Source organism: Hypanus sabinus, chromosome 7 (genome assembly GCF_030144855.1).
Source record: "Hypanus sabinus isolate sHypSab1 chromosome 7, sHypSab1.hap1, whole genome shotgun sequence".
NCBI lineage: Eukaryota > Metazoa > Chordata > Chondrichthyes > Myliobatiformes > Dasyatidae > Hypanus > Hypanus sabinus.
Window position 1 is genome coordinate 136,232,744 of NC_082712.1, and position 17,596 is coordinate 136,250,339.

At 41.8% G+C, this 17,596-nt stretch overlaps 1 protein-coding gene across 1 annotated transcript in view; it reads right to left on the reverse strand.

The window, feature by feature from the left end:
- The window catches only part of otog (otogelin), a 234,389-nt gene that overhangs the window by 123,244 nt on the left and 93,549 nt on the right, over positions 1-17,596 (reverse strand). The window contains 2 exon segments of the mRNA XM_059973944.1: positions 4,447-4,585; positions 6,382-6,489. Of these exon segments, the coding sequence (XP_059829927.1) occupies positions 4,447-4,585; positions 6,382-6,489 (247 nt within the window).

Here is a 17,596-nt window from a genome sequence, read left to right on the forward strand (position 1 = left end):
GGGCTCTGTCCCTTCCTCTCCCTTGCCTCTGTCAGGTAAGTCGGGCCGGACTGCTGTTGCCCAGCAGGGAACTCTGCCCCTTCCTATTCCTTGCCTCCATTGGGCAAGCCAGGCCGGACTGCCATTGCCCGGTGGGGGACTCTGCCCCTTCCTATTCCTTGCCTCCATTGTGTAAGCCAGGCTGGACTGCCGTTGCCCAGTGCCCCTTCCGATTCCTCACTTCCTATGGGTTGTGCCCTGCAACCTGCCCAGGTGTCCCGCAACCTGCCCAGGCCCCTGTGTCCTGCCTGGGAGATCTGGGCCCTGCCCAGGGTGCTATCCTCCCAGCATTCCTAGTCCCAAAGACCCATCCTCTAGCCTAGCCTCATGACCATCTCTGAACCCCAAGACCATCTCTGAACTCCAGGATCCTCCTCTGAACTCCAGGATCACCTTGAACGCGACGTCCCTCATGCACACCATGGTCCCCTCATCTTGTTCTATCGTTCAGCTGTTCCCATCCTACCCCTAGTACTTCAGTGCCTGCGCCCTGCATTTGGGTCCAGTCTCATGACCCCTTATGACACTGTGTTGATGTTCTCAATGGTGGGAAGAGCTTTATCCATGATGGACTAGGTTATATCACTATTCTATGCATGATTTTCTGTCAAGGCCTTTGGTTTTGGACAATCCATGTTAGGAGTGCATAAAACGAGTTACATTTTAATCAGGACAGTGTTTAAGATTTTAAAGACAGAGTTTCACGCAGTTTTTCTGAGTTGAGGACAGACCAGTCAGCAAGAGGCACTGGAAAACGAGCAATCTTTCAGTCAGGTCCACAGTCAAAATTTAAAAAGTAGAGCTTCATGCCAGTTTTCTCTGAGCTGAGCAATCCACATCAGGGGTGCATAAGAAGAGCTACTCTCTCTCTCTGTTTTTATTTGTTCATTCCTCATCTATCAGGGCATAGCAGTTTAGTTAGAATGGCTCCAGGGACATTGTTTTGTACTGTGTGTGAGGTGTGGGAAGTTTGGGAGACCTTGAGTCTCCCAGATAAACACATCTGCACCAGGTGCTCCAAGCTGCATCTTCTAAGAGACAGTGCTAAGAAACTGGAGCTGCAGCTTGATGACCTTTGGCTCATACAAGAGAATGAGGAGGTGATAAACAAGAGCTACAGGAAGGTAGGTGCCCCTACATTACAAGAGACAGGTAAGTGGGTGACTGTCAGGAGAAGGAAGGGAAATGGACACCCAGTGCAGAGTATATCTGTAGCCGTCCCCCTCAATAATAAGTATATAACTTTAGATAACATTGAGGAGGATGACCTATCGAGTGGGGGGAGCCACAGTGACTGGGCCTCTGGCACTGAGTCTGGTGCTGTGGCTCAGAAGAGCAGAGAGGAGAAGAGGACTGCAGTGTTGATTTCATAGTCAGTGGAATCGAGAAGAGGTTCTGAGGGTGCAATAGAGACACCCGGATGGTATGCTGCCTCCCTGTCTCAGATCAGGTCCATAGCATTCTCAAGAGTGAGGGTGAGTAGTCAAAAGTCTTGGTACATATCGGCACCAAGACATAACTAGGAGGTCCTGAAGAGGGATTTTAAGAGAACTAGGTAGAAAGCTGAGTGACAGGACCCCGAGGGTAGTAATCACTAGATTGTTGCCCGTGCCACTTGCCAGTGAGGGTAAGAGTAGGATGATTCAGTAGGTGAATGCATGGCTGAGGAACTGGTGTAGGGGACAGGGCTTCAGACTTATGGATCATTGGGATTGCTTCTGAGGAAGGTATAACCTGTACAAAAGGGACGGGTTACATCTGAACTCGAGGGGGTCCAATATCCTTACAAGCAGGTTTGCTAGAGTTGTTTGGGAAGATTGAAACAAATTTGGCAGGGGGATGGAAACTGGAGTGATAGTGCTTAAGATGAGAGTTTTCAAACAGACCAATGTGTAGTGAGACCCTAGCAAGGAGAGGCTGATGATAGGGCAAAATTGCCGTCAACAGGATGACTTGCAACATAAAAGGTGGACAAAATTGAAACAAGTGAATACAGGACTTAAGGTATTATATTTGAATGCACGCAGAATACAAAATAAGGTTGATGAACTTGAAGCACAGTTACAGATTGGCAGGTATGACGTTGTGGGCTTCACTGAATTATGGCTGAAAGAAGATTAAAGCTAGGAGCTTAATGTCTAAGGAGACACATTGTATCGGAAGGGCAGTTAAGAAGGCAGATGGGGTGGTGTTCTATTGGTAGAAAATGAATTCAGATCATTAGAAAGAGGTGACATAGGGTCGGAAGGTGTTGAATCATTGTGGAGAGAGCTGGATTGCAAGAGTAAAAAGACCCTGATGGGAGTTATATACAGACCCCTAAACTGTAGTAAGGATGCGGTCACAAATTACAATGGGAGATAGAAAAAGCATGCCAATCGGGCAATGTTACAACAGTCATGGGGGATTTCAATATGCAGGTAGATTAAGAAAATCAGGTTGGTGCTGGATTCCGAGAGAGGGAATTTCTAGAATGCTATGAGATGGCTTTTTAGAAGAATTTGTAGTTGAGCCCACTAAGGGATCAGCTATTCTGGATTGGGTGTTGTGCAATGAACCAAAATTGATTAGAGAGCTTAAGGTAAAAGAACCCTTAGGAGAAAGTGATCATAATATCATAGTTTTGAGGAGGTAGAGATACTACAGGAGGACTTAGACAGATGAGGAGAATGGGCAAAAAAGTAGCAGATGGAACAGAGTGTCAGGAAGTGTATGGTCATGCACTTCGGTAGAAGAAATGAAAGGGTGGACTATTTTCTAAATGGAGAGAAAATCCAAAAATCTGTGGTGCAAAGGACTTGTGAGTCCTTGTGCAGGATTCCCTACAGGTTAATTTATAGGTTGAGTCTGTGGATTGGAAGGCAAATGCAATGTTAGCATTCATTTCAAGAGGACTAGAAGATACAAGCAAAGATGAAATGTTGAGACTTTATAAAGCACTGGTGAGGCCTCAATTGGAGCAGTTTTGGGCCCCTTATCTTAGAAAGAATGTGCTGAAACTAGAGAGGGTTCAAAGGAGGTACACGAAAATGATTCCAGGATGGAATGGTTTGTCATTTGATGGCTGTAGACAGGTCTTCATTAGAATTCAGAAGAATGATGGGTAAATTAATTGAAACCAATCCAATTGTGAAAGGCTTTGACAGAGTGGATGAGGAGAAGATGTTTCCTATGGTGGGAGTGTCTAAGACCAGAGGACACAGCCTCAGAATCAAGGTGCATCCTTTTAGAATGGAGATTAGGAGGAATTTCTTTAGCCAGAGAGTGGTGAATCTGTGGAATTCTTTGTCACCGGCAGCTGTGGAGGCCAATTATATTTAAAGCAAAGTTTGATATATTCTTGATTGGTCAGCACATTCAGAGATACTGGAAGGCAGGAGTCTGAGGCTGAGAGAAAAAGTGAATCAATCATAATGAAGTGGTGGAGAAGACTTGATGGGCCAAATGGCCTAATTCTGTTCCTATATAACTATTGTGTTTCCATACTAGTCTATGATGCATCCAGTCAATATGCTCTCCACGACACATTGATAGAAGTCCGTCCTAGGATGGGTCCTCTGAAATGATAGCACAGAGGAAGTTAAAGTTGCTGAAACTCTCCAGCTCTGATCCTTCTGGCTCATGGACCTCTGGTTTCCTCCTCCTGAAGTCAATAATCAGCTCCTTGATCTTTCTGACATCAAGTTAGATGTTGTTGTTGTTGTGCCATAACTCAGCCAGATTTTCAATCTCCCTCCTATGTACTGATTCACCACCACCTTTGATTCAGCCTATGACAATGGTGTTGTTGGCCAACTTAAATATGGTGTTGGAGCTCTTTTTAGCCTCACAATCATAAGTGTAGGGCAAGGGGTTTTTGCACACAACCTTGTAATAGACCCATGCTGACGGAGATCATGTGGAGATGTTGTTACCAATTCAGACTGACTAGGTTTGCAAGTGAGGAAGTTGAGCATCCAATTGTCTAAGGAGGTACTGAGACCAAAGTCTTGAAGCTTATTTCTTAGATTTGAGGGGATGATAGTATTGAATGCCAAGCTTTAGTTGATAAAGAGCTTCCTGATGTATGCACTTTTGCTGTCCAGATGTTCCAGGGTTGAGTGAAGAGCCAATGAAATAGTATCTACTGAGGACCTGCTGAACCTGTAGGCAGATTGGAGCAGATCCAAGTTGCTTCTCAGGTAGGGGTTGATATATTACATCGCCATCCTCTCAAAATGCTTCATCACTGCAGATGTAAGAGTTACTGGATGATAGTCATTGAGGCAGGTTACTACATTCTTCTTAAGCACCAGTATAATTAAAGCTCACTTGAAGCAGGTGGGTTCTTCAGACTACTTATGTAATTAACTCGCGAAACTGATACTCTTGTTAAAGAAATGTTACTGCATTAAATAGAACTCTCACCTTAACAAGGTAAACCTTGCAACTGCTTATAAAATCATAATGGACTCCATCAAAAGTCTTGAAATGGCGGTCCCCATATGCTGTACACATTGAAGGACAAGGATGGAATGTGCACTGGAACGTTCCCTTCTGGCAAACACTAAAGAACATTTTGCCAGTAAGCATACACATGCATTACCATGAAGGAAAACATATTCAACTTTTCACTGCTTGAAATAAAATACTACTTTTAAAATCTAGAATCTCTCCATAACATGTACACGAGGCTGCTAAATGCAAGATTGAAGTTCATGTGCGATGACACTTATAAGCGTCTTCACTATGGATTCTGATCACCAACATAAATTTTTAATTAGAATTAATAAATATTTCTTAATTCAGAAATAACAATACTTAATCAAGAATAATCATTTTTTTGCTGCTGTCAGATCAGGGCAGCCTTACCGTTATACAAATTTGCATATGTTATATATTAGAACAAAACTCTTAACTATGTGCACTTGTCACATTGTCATCTGCTGTAAGAGTACTCGGTGATATATTAGATTTTTTTTTAAAAAATGAAGCTGCTTTTGCAGGAAAAATTCTTTGAAAAAGTAAGCTGATATTTACTGGTGCTATTGAAGACTAGCATGTGTTTTCAAGCACTTATAAAGGACTCATGGATATCAGAACCTTTTAGGAGGACATAGAAAAGAAAGAAATATTTAGTTAATTGGGGGCCTATAATGATCCAAAGTGGAAATTGATTAGCATGGTCAGAGAACTGATATCAAAAGAAATATACTAGAGTGGATAGAAATTTGGATATTGGACAGAAAAACTCAGAATAAACAGATCTTTCTCAAGAAGAGATACACAATAATATCAATGATTTAGCTGAGGGACTAAATATTGTATTCCCTTATTTCCATACAATGTTAAACTTCATTCGATTCAGCGTATGGAGGACATTTTCCATTAAGAGAAATTTGGTTGGAGTAAGAAAGCACTGTGCAACAGTATAGCACCTTGATCAGATTATACCCATAGAATTGTACACAATTTTAGTTTCCTTACCTAACAAAGGAAGCATTTCCCATTCAAGTAGTACAGCAAATATTTACTGGACTGGTTCCAGTAATGGCAGCATTCCTTATGAGCAACGATCAAATAGATTGGGTCTGTATTCTCTACGGCTTAGTACAATGAGTGGAGACCTCATCTGCACTTAGAACATCATGAAAGGGCATGACAAGCTCAATGCAAGATGGATGTTTCCCCTGACCGAAGAGCCTAGAATTAGGGAGCTTTGTTTGAGATTAAGGAATAGGCTATTTAGGACCAAGCTGACCTTTTGACATTTCTTGGTTCATCATAACTTTTTAGATTTTCTATTTTATTTACACCCTGGTGACCGGTTCACAGATTTTAGGTATATATTCATCAAGATACTGTGCTTACATTTAGAAGTTAGATTTCTTACATATAAAAGAGAATCTGCATGAACAATATGGAAAGCAGAGGATACTAAGAATGAAAAAGAGGACATTACCAGCCTTGTATTTCCTGCATAAACTTTTGTGGAGCATTCCAATAAAATTCAGTGTTAATTTTAGAATTATTTCTTGTGTTATCGAATCAGTTAATGATGTGCCTGATTTGTTAGGGTTATGCTAAGACCACAAGATCCCTTCTTTTCCTATTCTCAAAATTTGAAATTTGCTTATCAAATGTATTTTACAATTTTTTGTGCATTTTATTTGAAGGTAATGCTAAATTGGATTTTTATTGCATTTAAAATATATCATTATCAAAGTCAAGTTCACACATGCCATGCATCAAAGAGTTATGAATTCAGACAAGGAAGAAGACATGTGGCAACAACAAGGAATTATCACAGAGAATTTCTAATATAAGGAATGGCAAATGAACACACTAATGGATCTCACTCACCAGATATAGCAAGGTGATTTTACTACATCGCCAGGAAAATATTCCTTTCCTTTCCACAGACAAGGGCATTCTTCAGGTTTAAAACATTCATCTTCATGCTTCACAAGACTAGTAACAAGCAAGTACAGGTGAAATTGAGCAGTTGAGTTTTACTGATGTATGACCTTTTACTGAAATAAAATTATAGTGTTAACTCAACTCTTACTAGTGTTGACAGTACAGTTCCACTTAGTTGAATGCATTCACCTAGTTCATTACTCTTTAATTCTAAACATGCCATTATAAGTGCAAGCGCTTCAGGCATATTCTTGAATAGGGGTTACCAATTTGAGGTCCACAAACTCCTCAGTTAATGGTCCATTGCATAAAAAAGTTCAGGAACCACTGTTCTGGAATGAAGAAAACTAACAGTACTGAGTACTTAGAATTGAAGGAGGTACTGTATTCATTTAAATTTAGTTCCTGTAATACTTTGTGTTATATATTAATTCACAACAAATTATTTAAATGCTTTATTTTTGAGCTGTTTTTAAATGTACATGCTACTGACATTGAGAAAACTAACTGGGAACTTTAGTACTCACTGAAGACTGCTTAATTACTTTCCAAAATTCACAGAATATGCTTAAACTAAAGGGTAGCATGTTTGACAACATTTAGCTGGTGAGATAAGTCATTCCCTGATTAATCATATTACTGCACTGCAGCCTTCGTCAGGGTGGTCCAAAGACCTCATGCAGGAAGAAAATACATGCTTATCAGCGAAGCCCTACCTGTACGAACCCTCAGAGACACCTCATGCAACTCCAATAGTGAAACATGTTAAAAGAACGAAACAACAGGGGTACCACTTAGGAGTCAAAAGCGGTTCTGGGGTAAAAATCAGATCAATAATGATTGTACGGAATGGTAGAACAGACTTGAGTGGTTGTATTACCTAGATTTGTGCCCATTCTTATGTTCTCATGTGCTGGCATCTTTAGATAGACTCTTATACCTGGGCTGGTCTACCTGATCAGATCAGGTTTACAATGATTCTCAACTCTACTGCCACCACACTTTTTCTAAACAATAATGGAGACCTTAGTTATTAACTCCCAGTTTACTTCCTCCCTGCTCAGCATCTAAAGCTGAATCTCTGTAAGCCATTCAAGGGAGGAGCAGTGTTGGCACAGCCATGAGAGATTTTAGGAGAGGAGCCTCCAATGCAAGCTAAGTGACCCTCTCTCCACTCCAGTCATTCTTACCAATGTAGTTGACTGATAATCAAGCACAGAAACAAAGAGGACATCATCAATATTCTGCTTCACTGGTCCACTTGTTCTGACCATAACACATAAATGAATGAATCCTCACACCAAGGACATGAGGAGCCAACTACAGCAGCAGAGCTTTTCCTTCCCCGACATCTCACTGAACGGAATCTCAAGATAGCTGCAGTAAACACATTTTCCTAAGAGGATCACCATCTACATGTGTAAACAGCAGGTTATAATGACATAAAAATTATTCTGCTGTTGGTCTATTCAGCAGTGTTATGAGTTTTCCACACTCCATGGTCTTCCTCATTGATGTTTTGTTGTCCTGGTGCACAATAGCCACCTCACAGCACAGCCAAGGCAGTGTGTGCTTGAGCAAGGCACTTAACCACACACTGCTCCTGCATGTTTATAGCCCAGTGCAGTATTGGCAAGGCAAGACAAGACACACGTTATGGAGCAGGATTCCCCTTAGGTGAATGAGGTATCTCTGTGCGCACTGTTGAAGTTTCTTTCTCATCCACCACAGTCATTGGGAATCAAGTTCAAATCTATTGACATCTGACTACACATAAATACAACCAGACCAAGGTGCATCAACAAAGTATAAATCATCCACAGAATACAAAACAAAATATTACCACAAATGAAGTAATTAAAATGTAATTCAAAACGTATGGCACAGGTAAACAGTAAACAGCTCGCTGTCCAAGTGATGAGCCCTTGGTGATGACAGGGTATTCATTTGTCTCACAACCTGAGGGAAGATGCTGTTACCTCTAAGAGCTAGTGCCCTTCATTTGTTGTTTTTGCTCAGCAAAGTAGTGGAGGATTCAAATTTATATGTCAAGTATATATTGAAACATACAGTAAAATTTGTCATTAACAACCAACACACCCAAGGGTGGGCTGGGGACAGCCCATGTGTGAAATTAATAAAGATTCATCAAAAATTGAGCAGTTCATGACATTGTACTTGTCTTTAGGGGTAAACAAACAGATGTTTCAAATGCTGATTTTTTTTTGCAGAAACCAAAAATGATATTAGCACCAAGAACCATGCTATTATAAGCCAATTTCTAGTCCTGCAACTCCAACTTCTCTTCTGATTCCATTTTTAAAAGGGGACCATAACATAATCTCTTTAATTTACAAAATAAGCATTTGGTTCATCTATATTAATATATTGATTTAAGTATTCCTAATCACCCTTCATGTGTTCTAAAGAAGTCCAGCATTATCACTACTGCAGAGATTTGTGCAGATTAAAAGACAGTTGTTGACATTATGGAACTGACATCTTTTCAGAATAACTACACCAGTTGATCTATAAGATCATGGTCTGTAAGTAAATCATCTAAATCCTCACCAATTTAGGGAACTTCGGTTTTGAAAGCCTTCGGAAAATTCTTAACAAAATATCCCCCAGAAAGAGTTAATAATATTAATCCTCAACAACAGTGATTGCAATTTTGTAAATTAGATTTATCCAGAACAAGGCAGCACAGGGTCAAGAATGTTTGGCAAAACATTTAACACCTAGAGTATACAACTTTATAGCAGCAGAATTATCATTTTCATCTTTAAATAAAGATAGATAATTATTATTCAATTTGGCAGTCCCCAAATAAATTCAGACTTATACCGAAGATTACTTTAAGCAGCCTGGTATCATTATTGTACAGTATGTTTTCTACTGTCAGAACTATGCTGGCACAGAACTCGCAGCTGCCGATAACTACAACATTAGAGTCATTTTAAAAGGCAAGGATGGACAACTGATATCTGCTTGGGCATAATAGAGGTTCCTACCCAAGTCAAGGGTTCTAACTTGGAGAAACCATTCTGCTACTCACTCAACACAAAGCAAAAATATTAAGGTTGGTATATACAACTGGAAGATATTTTTCAAAGAATATGACTCCTAATTGCAAGCACATAGCCTTACAGTCTCCAAAAACCTAATTTTCATCTGTTGAGATTGATCACCTCAGAATATAGGTTTATTATCACCATCTTATATGATGTGAAATCTATGGCTTTGTGGTAGCAGCAAAGTACTAATACACAGCATTAACTCTGAATTACAAATAACTAGCTTACAAAAAAGGAATAATGAGATTGTGTTCATCTGTTCATGGACCTTTCTGAAATCTAATGACAGAGGGGAAAAATTGTTCCTAAGTAATTATGTGTGGGTCTTCAGTCTCCTCTACCTCCTCACTGATGTTAGTAGTGAGGAGAGGACATGTCTCTGATAATCAGGATCATTAATGCTGGATGCTACCTTCCTGTGGCACCACCTCTTGAAGTTCAATGGTACAGAAGATTGTGTTTCTAATGAAGCTGGTTAAGTCTACAATTCTGTTGCCTCGTGCTGTCTTCTGCAGTGGAGAGCATTCTGACCATGATGCAATGGTCAGAATGTTCTTCCCTGCACACCACTGGAAATTTGAGAGTGTTCAGTGATATAGCAAATGTCCTCAAAGTCCTAATGAAGTAGAGCTGCTGGTGAACTTGCTTTGTGATTGCATCAATATGTTGCACCCAGGAAAGTTCCTCCAAGTTGTTCACATCCATGAACTTGAAACTGCTCACTCTTTCCACTGTTGATCTCTCAATGAGGACTGGTGTGAGTTCGTTCTCCTGATTTCCCTTCTTGAAGTCCATAATAAATTCATTAGTGTTGCTGGCAGTGAGTGTGAAGTTGTTGTTTTGAAAACACTCAATCAGCTGATGTACAGGAAGTAATGTCTTACATCCAAAACAAATAAACTTGTTTTGCTTTGCCTTCCCCCCCTCTCTCTTTCACCATCTCCCTCTTCCACCCTCCCTCCTCTCTCTCTCTAGTGCACACACATGCGCACACACACAAATATATCAACTGTTTCTTTTACCTCTGTTTACTTTGATCCTGACATGGTTCTATACTCTATTGATGATTCTTCAATATGATTGAATACAGAAACACGTGGGTCCAATTCACATTAATTAATAATCAATTGCAGAGTCACTTACTGAAGAATGAAGTTTCATGATGAACTACAAGTTACTCGTGATAGTACTGCAAACATAATGAACAGCAAGCACTGTTGCTAATATAATTCCTTTGAAATATAAGCCACAGTATCCAGACTCAAGTAAAACATTAACTAACTGATCATAAATACAAATTGATTACACCTGGGCTCATAAACAGGAGTGAAATCAGCTTCCATGTTATGTACTTTAAGTCAGAATCCAGAATTCTGTAGGTTAAGATGGGGTGGTTAAGCTCCAAACTCACTGTGGTCAATAGACAAACCAGACAGCAGGAAGTGCTGGTTGGCTTGATGCCAACAGGCATGGGCCCCCTGATGTAACACAGGATGGCAAAGGTGGAAGCCAAGCCATTGCTTAGTGTTAGAGTGGAAGTTCAAAGCATGGCCACCCAATTTCTGCTTTCTGACTTTGGATTTCCCCTGTTGATGTGGCAAATACATGCTCCCAGAATGCCTGTTGCTTTCTGCTGACAGATAAAATTAATTTCCCTCTCCTCAAGTAGAGGGGATCTCTAAAATCCTGTGTTAAGAATTCCCGTAACTGGATTACTTACCAGCAAAGATAGAGAGGTCCGTTGAAGGCTGATGGTACTATTTTTAAAAGTCTTTATTTATAAAGGGGCACAAAAATAAGATTAACACAAACATTCAGATGATATACGTCGTCAATACTCAATCTAAAAGCGTGGGTATAATACTAATCATCAATAAGAAATAGCTCGATCGTTTGTCTAGGGGATAATATATTGTCCGATGGAAATATAAAAGTCACTCAGTTCCTGCAGGCTTCAGCCTTTGGGGATCTCTGGGTTTTCACTTGTTGGAGAGAGAGAGATTTGTGAGAAAATAAACTTGCCCGGGTCTTTTATGAAGCAAATTCGTTGAATCGGGGAAGTTGGTTCCCCGTGGTTAGTTCAAGAACATCGGATCTGTGGTACCCGTCACCAGCTCCCAGGCGAGGGAACCGAACGCACGTGGCTTCCTTCAAATGGCTTCCCGCTACTACGGGATCGATAGCGTTTCTTCTGGTCCGTCTGAAGGGGTTGTTCCCCCAGGCCCTCTTTATACTTCCTCACGGGGTCTCAGATGTCAATCAGGTTGGGATGATGCAATCTCTCTCTCAACCAGCCCACTTTGCCCAAGGGCTTGCACGTAGCATAGTCCCCAATCCACAAACGTGGTCTCCAGGAGACAATGGCCAGGTCTCTCTCATTTTCTGGGTCCTCTGAGCCAACCCAATAATGCTCGCGATTCTCTCAAAGGAGGGGGCTCCCCCACCCCTTTGGCCCCTCAGAGCTGTGGTGCATTCATAACACCTCCTTTCTTCAAAGCGTTTTCACCAGCGGTGAAACTAAGTAGTATAGAGTCTTACAGGGTTTTAGAAGCTAACAGAATACAAAAGTTTTTTTTCTAGAGTAATGCAGTGATACATTCAATTCAGCATCCAAACGGTTAACGATTACAGTGGCACTTCCTTTAATATTTTTAACATCTTGTACCTTCCTAAAGTCTTGTAGCATCAGACTTCAACTTAATAACCACCTATTTTTTTTTCAGCAACAAAACTAAGGAGTTGTGATCTTCGCTTATGTGCATCTGCAAAAGTTTATGCGAATACTAATTGTTTCGGTCGTTTTCACTTAACAGGCAGGTTTCCAAGGGGGCTGTCTTTATTATTCACAGGCTGTGGCGAAATCCCGCACAACCTGCTTTGGTATTTAAAATGGCATCCCCATTAACCATCGCCTCTTTTCCGGTGAGTTCCCACACGGGGAACTTGAGTAATCTGGCGAGGTAAACTCCCACCCGCCATTTTCATAGGGGTTATTTTACCAACACCGTGTCCCAAACTTAGACCATTTCCACCTAATTCTTTAATTTTACCCAGGTGGCTAGCCCTCTCGTCAGGACCCTTCTGGCTATTGGGTTTTAATTCGAACTCTTTGCTCATGCAGCATTTTGAGTTCAGCCTCTTCACACCACATCCTGGCATAACAATAGAGTGGGGGCCCCGCTATCTCCCGGCTTACTCTGTAAGCGATCTGCCGGGTTTAAAATTTCTTCATTCGACTTGGGAACTACAGACTTTCCATTTCCTTCAATAATAATTCTTATCTCCCCATTCTTAAATTCTGCATTAACTTTGAATACACCTTCGAGCACAAACATCTGGGAACTCTCACTTCCCACCGTTACCAAGGTTAACCCTTTTTCCACTGAACTAAGTCTATCTGACCCACAAGGACGGCCGCCCTGTTCCACTGAATCAAATACCTCAGACTTTTTCTGAGCTCCGTTACTAGGTTCAGTACCACGTGCATCCCCATCTTGGACACACTCAAACGGGACATTGGCCTCTTCCAGGCTTTCAATACCCATACCCTTTTCAAATTCTAAATTCCCCTGTTTCTCCCAGGTACTCTTGGGGCAACTCTCTTCTGGAGTAACCTCAACCCCACGGGCAGAAACAATCTCACCTGCCAACCCAGCAGACTTCTTTGAGGTAAGGGCACCCTTTTCATCTAGGGCTGCCCTCATTTCATTATCGGGAACACCTTTAGAATTTTCAACTTCTTTAAACAGTTCTGCCAAACCAAACAGATCATCCTTGTCCAACTCTGGACCTCTTAACCACTCTATCGGTTCCTTATCTTTATTTTCTGCCTCTAGGACCTTTCTCCTCGCTAAAGGCAGATCTACCTCCACTCCCTTATCCTCTTTTACTTTACTACTCTTTGTTTTACCACCCTCTAAACCCTCGTGGTACAGGGTCGGTAGAAACGTCTCGGCCAAATCAAAACTGGCCGGATTTAAACTGCTCTCGTTCTCAGCTGCCTTTCTCGACAGGCTGCAAGTGTCCGCGTATGCGGGGTAGATCTGGGACTCTAGGGGCAGAGCCTCAACACTCACTGGCTGGCCGGTCCTCGTCATGGCTGCCCAAACCTTACCACCTGCTAAATCGTTACCGAGAAGGACGTCCGCGTCAGTATTCGGGAATTCTGATGGCACCACTATTTCAACTGGTCCAGACACCAGCTCGCAATCCATAAAGACCTTATATAAAGGCACCATTTCTATCTTTTTACTGATTCCCTTCACCGCTACCATGCCCGTTTTTCAACCAAATTCTAGTACCTTACGGCTGATCAACGACAGCTCAGCCCCCATGTCTCTCCAGATTCGTACGGGAATTGGTGGTTCCCCCTTCCTCAAAGACACAGTTCCGTGTGTCAGACAAGTCTCAGACCCTTCTCGTACTCTGTCTACCGGGGCTCAATTTACTGATTACCACGGCACACCCGATAGGGACTGTCGCTTTCCCTTGTCCTATCTCTTTCCTCGGTGCAAAGCATTGAGATGCAATATGCCCTCCCTTTCCACAATTAAAACAGGTCAAGCCTGGAAATCTCTGGCCGTCTTGCCTTTCCCCCTCAACCTTACCACTAGCTCCTGATGGGACCTCTGCCTCACTTGTTGGACTTCCTCGATCGGTCCCATGGTCTCTCTAGGAACTTTTATTCGAGGAAAACTTTGTCTTGTGGGTTAGGGCATATTCATCCATGAACCTAGCAAATTCCGAGATGGACTTAATCGGCTTCTCATTCAAATACATCCGGATGTCCTCCGAAACACAACCTTTAAATTCCTCAATCAAAAGTAACTCCCTGAGATGCCCATAATCCTAGTCCACTTTTTCCATGGTGCACCAACTGTCCAAGAGCACACCCTTCTCATAGGCAAACTATGTCTGATCCCACCCTTTTCATAAATTTCTGAACTTTTGTCTATATGCTTCAGCTACTAGCTCATAACCCCGGAGAATGTCCGCCTTTACTTTGTCATAACTCTCTTCCTCCATGGGCAATGCTGCATATGCCTGCTGTGCATTCCCTTTTAACACACTTTGTAACAACGCCACCCACTGTGCTCTGGGCCACTCCTGATTCACTGCCACCTTTTCAAAAAGCAAGAAATAACTATCAACATCCGTCTCTTCGAACGGGGGTACTAACCTCAATGCCCGACTAACATCAAACAACTCCTCTTGGTCTGACCCCTGACCACGTTGCTCTTGCTTTAACTTTTCCATCTCCAAGTCATGTTTCCTCAGTTTCTCTTTTTCCTCTGCCTCCAGCTGTTTTAACCTCATTTCATGCTCTCTCTCTCTCTCAGTTCTCTCCCTCTCTTTCTCTCTCTTGGCTGCTTCCAGCTGCTTTAACTTGATTTCCCGTTCCAGCCTTAATTTCTCCAACTCTAACTGAGCCATCCCACCAGCTGGTAACTTTTCAGGGATATTTTTCAATATCTCAGCTGCAAACACATTCTTCCCAATATAATACTGGGTTATTGCCCTTCGCTCCTCCCACTTTTTCATGGACGACCGTACCTCTGCGAGGTTTAACCCCTTCGCCAAATTTATCACGTCTGATTTGGTGGCCGCCTCTAGCGCCTCCAGAGTCGTGTTTTCTATAAATTCATCCACATCCATCTTGGCTGGTTTCCCATCTGGCTACCCGCGTACCAGATCCAAGTTTTGGACTTACAATCCCGATTCACTGGCCTCCCAATTTGGTGACAAATCCCGGATGAGCCCCCAACTTTGTTACGAATTCCCGTAACTGGATTACTTAGCAGCAAAGATAGAGAGGTCCGAGAGGTCGTTAGCATTTCTTCTGGTCCGTCTGAAGGGGTTGTTTCCCCCAGACCCTCTTTATACTTCCTCATGGGGTCTCAGATGTCAATCAGGTTGGGATGATGCAATCTCTCTCTCAACCAGCCCACTTTGCCCGAGGGCTTGCACGTAGCATAGTTCCCAATCCACAAACGTGGTCTCCAGGAGACAATGGCCAGGTCTCTCTCATTTCCTGGGTCCTCTGAGCCAACCCAATAATGCTCTTGTGATTCTCACAAAGGAGGGGGCTCCCCTCAGTCCCTCAGAGCTATGGTGCATTCATAACACCTGTATGCAGCAATGTGCCAACAAGCTTCACACTCTGACAAATCCCAACAGCTGCTGCATGGAAGGATCCAGAACAATGAACTTCACTGCTAAAAGCAGGGCAGACCTGGCAAGGGATAATGGCTTGATTTCTCCCTTCAGTAGATCTCAGATGTCTGGCCACATCCCCTCAGAAATCTTAGCTCTAATGTATTTTTCTGGAATCCTGGAACCTCTGGAGGACAAGTCTTTCCTAGCAAGATCCCTTCTTTCTCTTTTCTTTTAAGGTCCTTTTGCAAGCTCTCTATACCTTCAGACACCTCTTCCTGCTCTATTTGTCCCAGCCACTTGTCCAGAAAAAGCATTGGCAACTAAATTATTTAACAGTACAGTGTAGTGATAATCCATTACACTGTACAATATGGCCTGAACATGGATAGCTATTGAATAATAATTGTTCCTTCATTTTAAAAAAATACTATTAATCTGTTTTAATTCGATGTTAGCCTACATTCACCTAAGAAATAGATTTTTTTGAAATTCTGTATGTTCTAACCTATATGTTTAGTTTCCAATTTTTTTCTTAGAACAATTTCTTAAATATTAAGTGTGTTTCATGCCTGCTGGATATAACAGCGAGGCTAAGAACTACATTCAAATAAAATACAGCATAATTAGTGAACTGCAGAAGCCAAGCGTTTCATCCGTATTATATTACATTATAGATAAGACAGATGATAACAGATTCTTTTACTGGCAAGCCAATAAGATATATTAATTTCTCTGATCAAAGGATTTTGAACAATCCACTATTCATTCTCTCTTTGAGGACCAGATTAAACACTTTCTAGAAAGCAGTGAACATTAAATTTCAGGTACTTATCAAACAAATTGGATTTGTCAATCAAAACAGAAACTATTATTTCCTAAAGCTGCACTAACTTCTTTTGACAAAAAAAAAGAACATCTTTCCCAGCTTCTTTCATTTAAATCTAATTTAGCTCTCCAATGTCCCATGGGATTAATGCAGTTACTGGAAAACATCTGACTTTTCTAAAGTTTAAGAACGAAATGTTTTCAACAAGTTAGCAAAACTTAGCCAGAACATGATCTACGGTTTTTACAGATAGCCGACTGGTGAGTTTCTGAGGGAGAAAAAATGCTCTTTTCTGAATGCTGCGCAGAAACATCCACGGCAGGTTTTGAATGAGGAGCTACTATGGCCACCCAGTCAACTCTTATTATCTTTGTTCATATACAGAGCAGCTTCCTCAGCAAGATAATGCCAGCACCTGCACAATGACATGTGGATGGGAGCAAATAATTACTTTAAATAATTTGGATTGCCACTGGCAGTTGCTCTTTTCAGGCTGTCCATTGGAGTTAATGATGACTCCCACCACAGTTACGTGGGTTCCAAGTTGACTTTTGAGGCCAACATGTGATCTCCAGACTCTGCCAGAGTCTCTAATGGGATGGGAATGGCAGATTATAAAATGCTGTACTCCTCTTACCCTCGACAAAGGGCTTCGGTTTGCTCCCGAAGCATTCTCAAATGTACCTTCTCAACTTTAAGCTGTCTTGGGTTAGTGATCTACAGGATTCAATGGGTATGTTTCATTTTTTAAGTTGCATTTTTCAACGTTGAAGCTTTTCCTCTGTTCAGCTGGTAATCTCTTCCCACAGCAGAGCTTGGCAAAGAGTGTCTATTTCAAGAAGCTAGTATCAGGCATATGAACGATGTATAGATATCAGTGATTCTGCAGTTGCTGAAAACTTTCAGCAGCACACACAAAATGCCGCAGGTCAGCCAGCATCTATGGAGGGAAATAAACATTTAACATGATGGGCCAAGACCCTTCATCAGGACAGAGCTGTGAGCAACATGGCCTGGCCACTGGGACTGAGTGAGTATAACTAGGGCATAATGATGGGGACATTGGCCTTAGGCGGGACACTGACATTGGTTTCCTTAT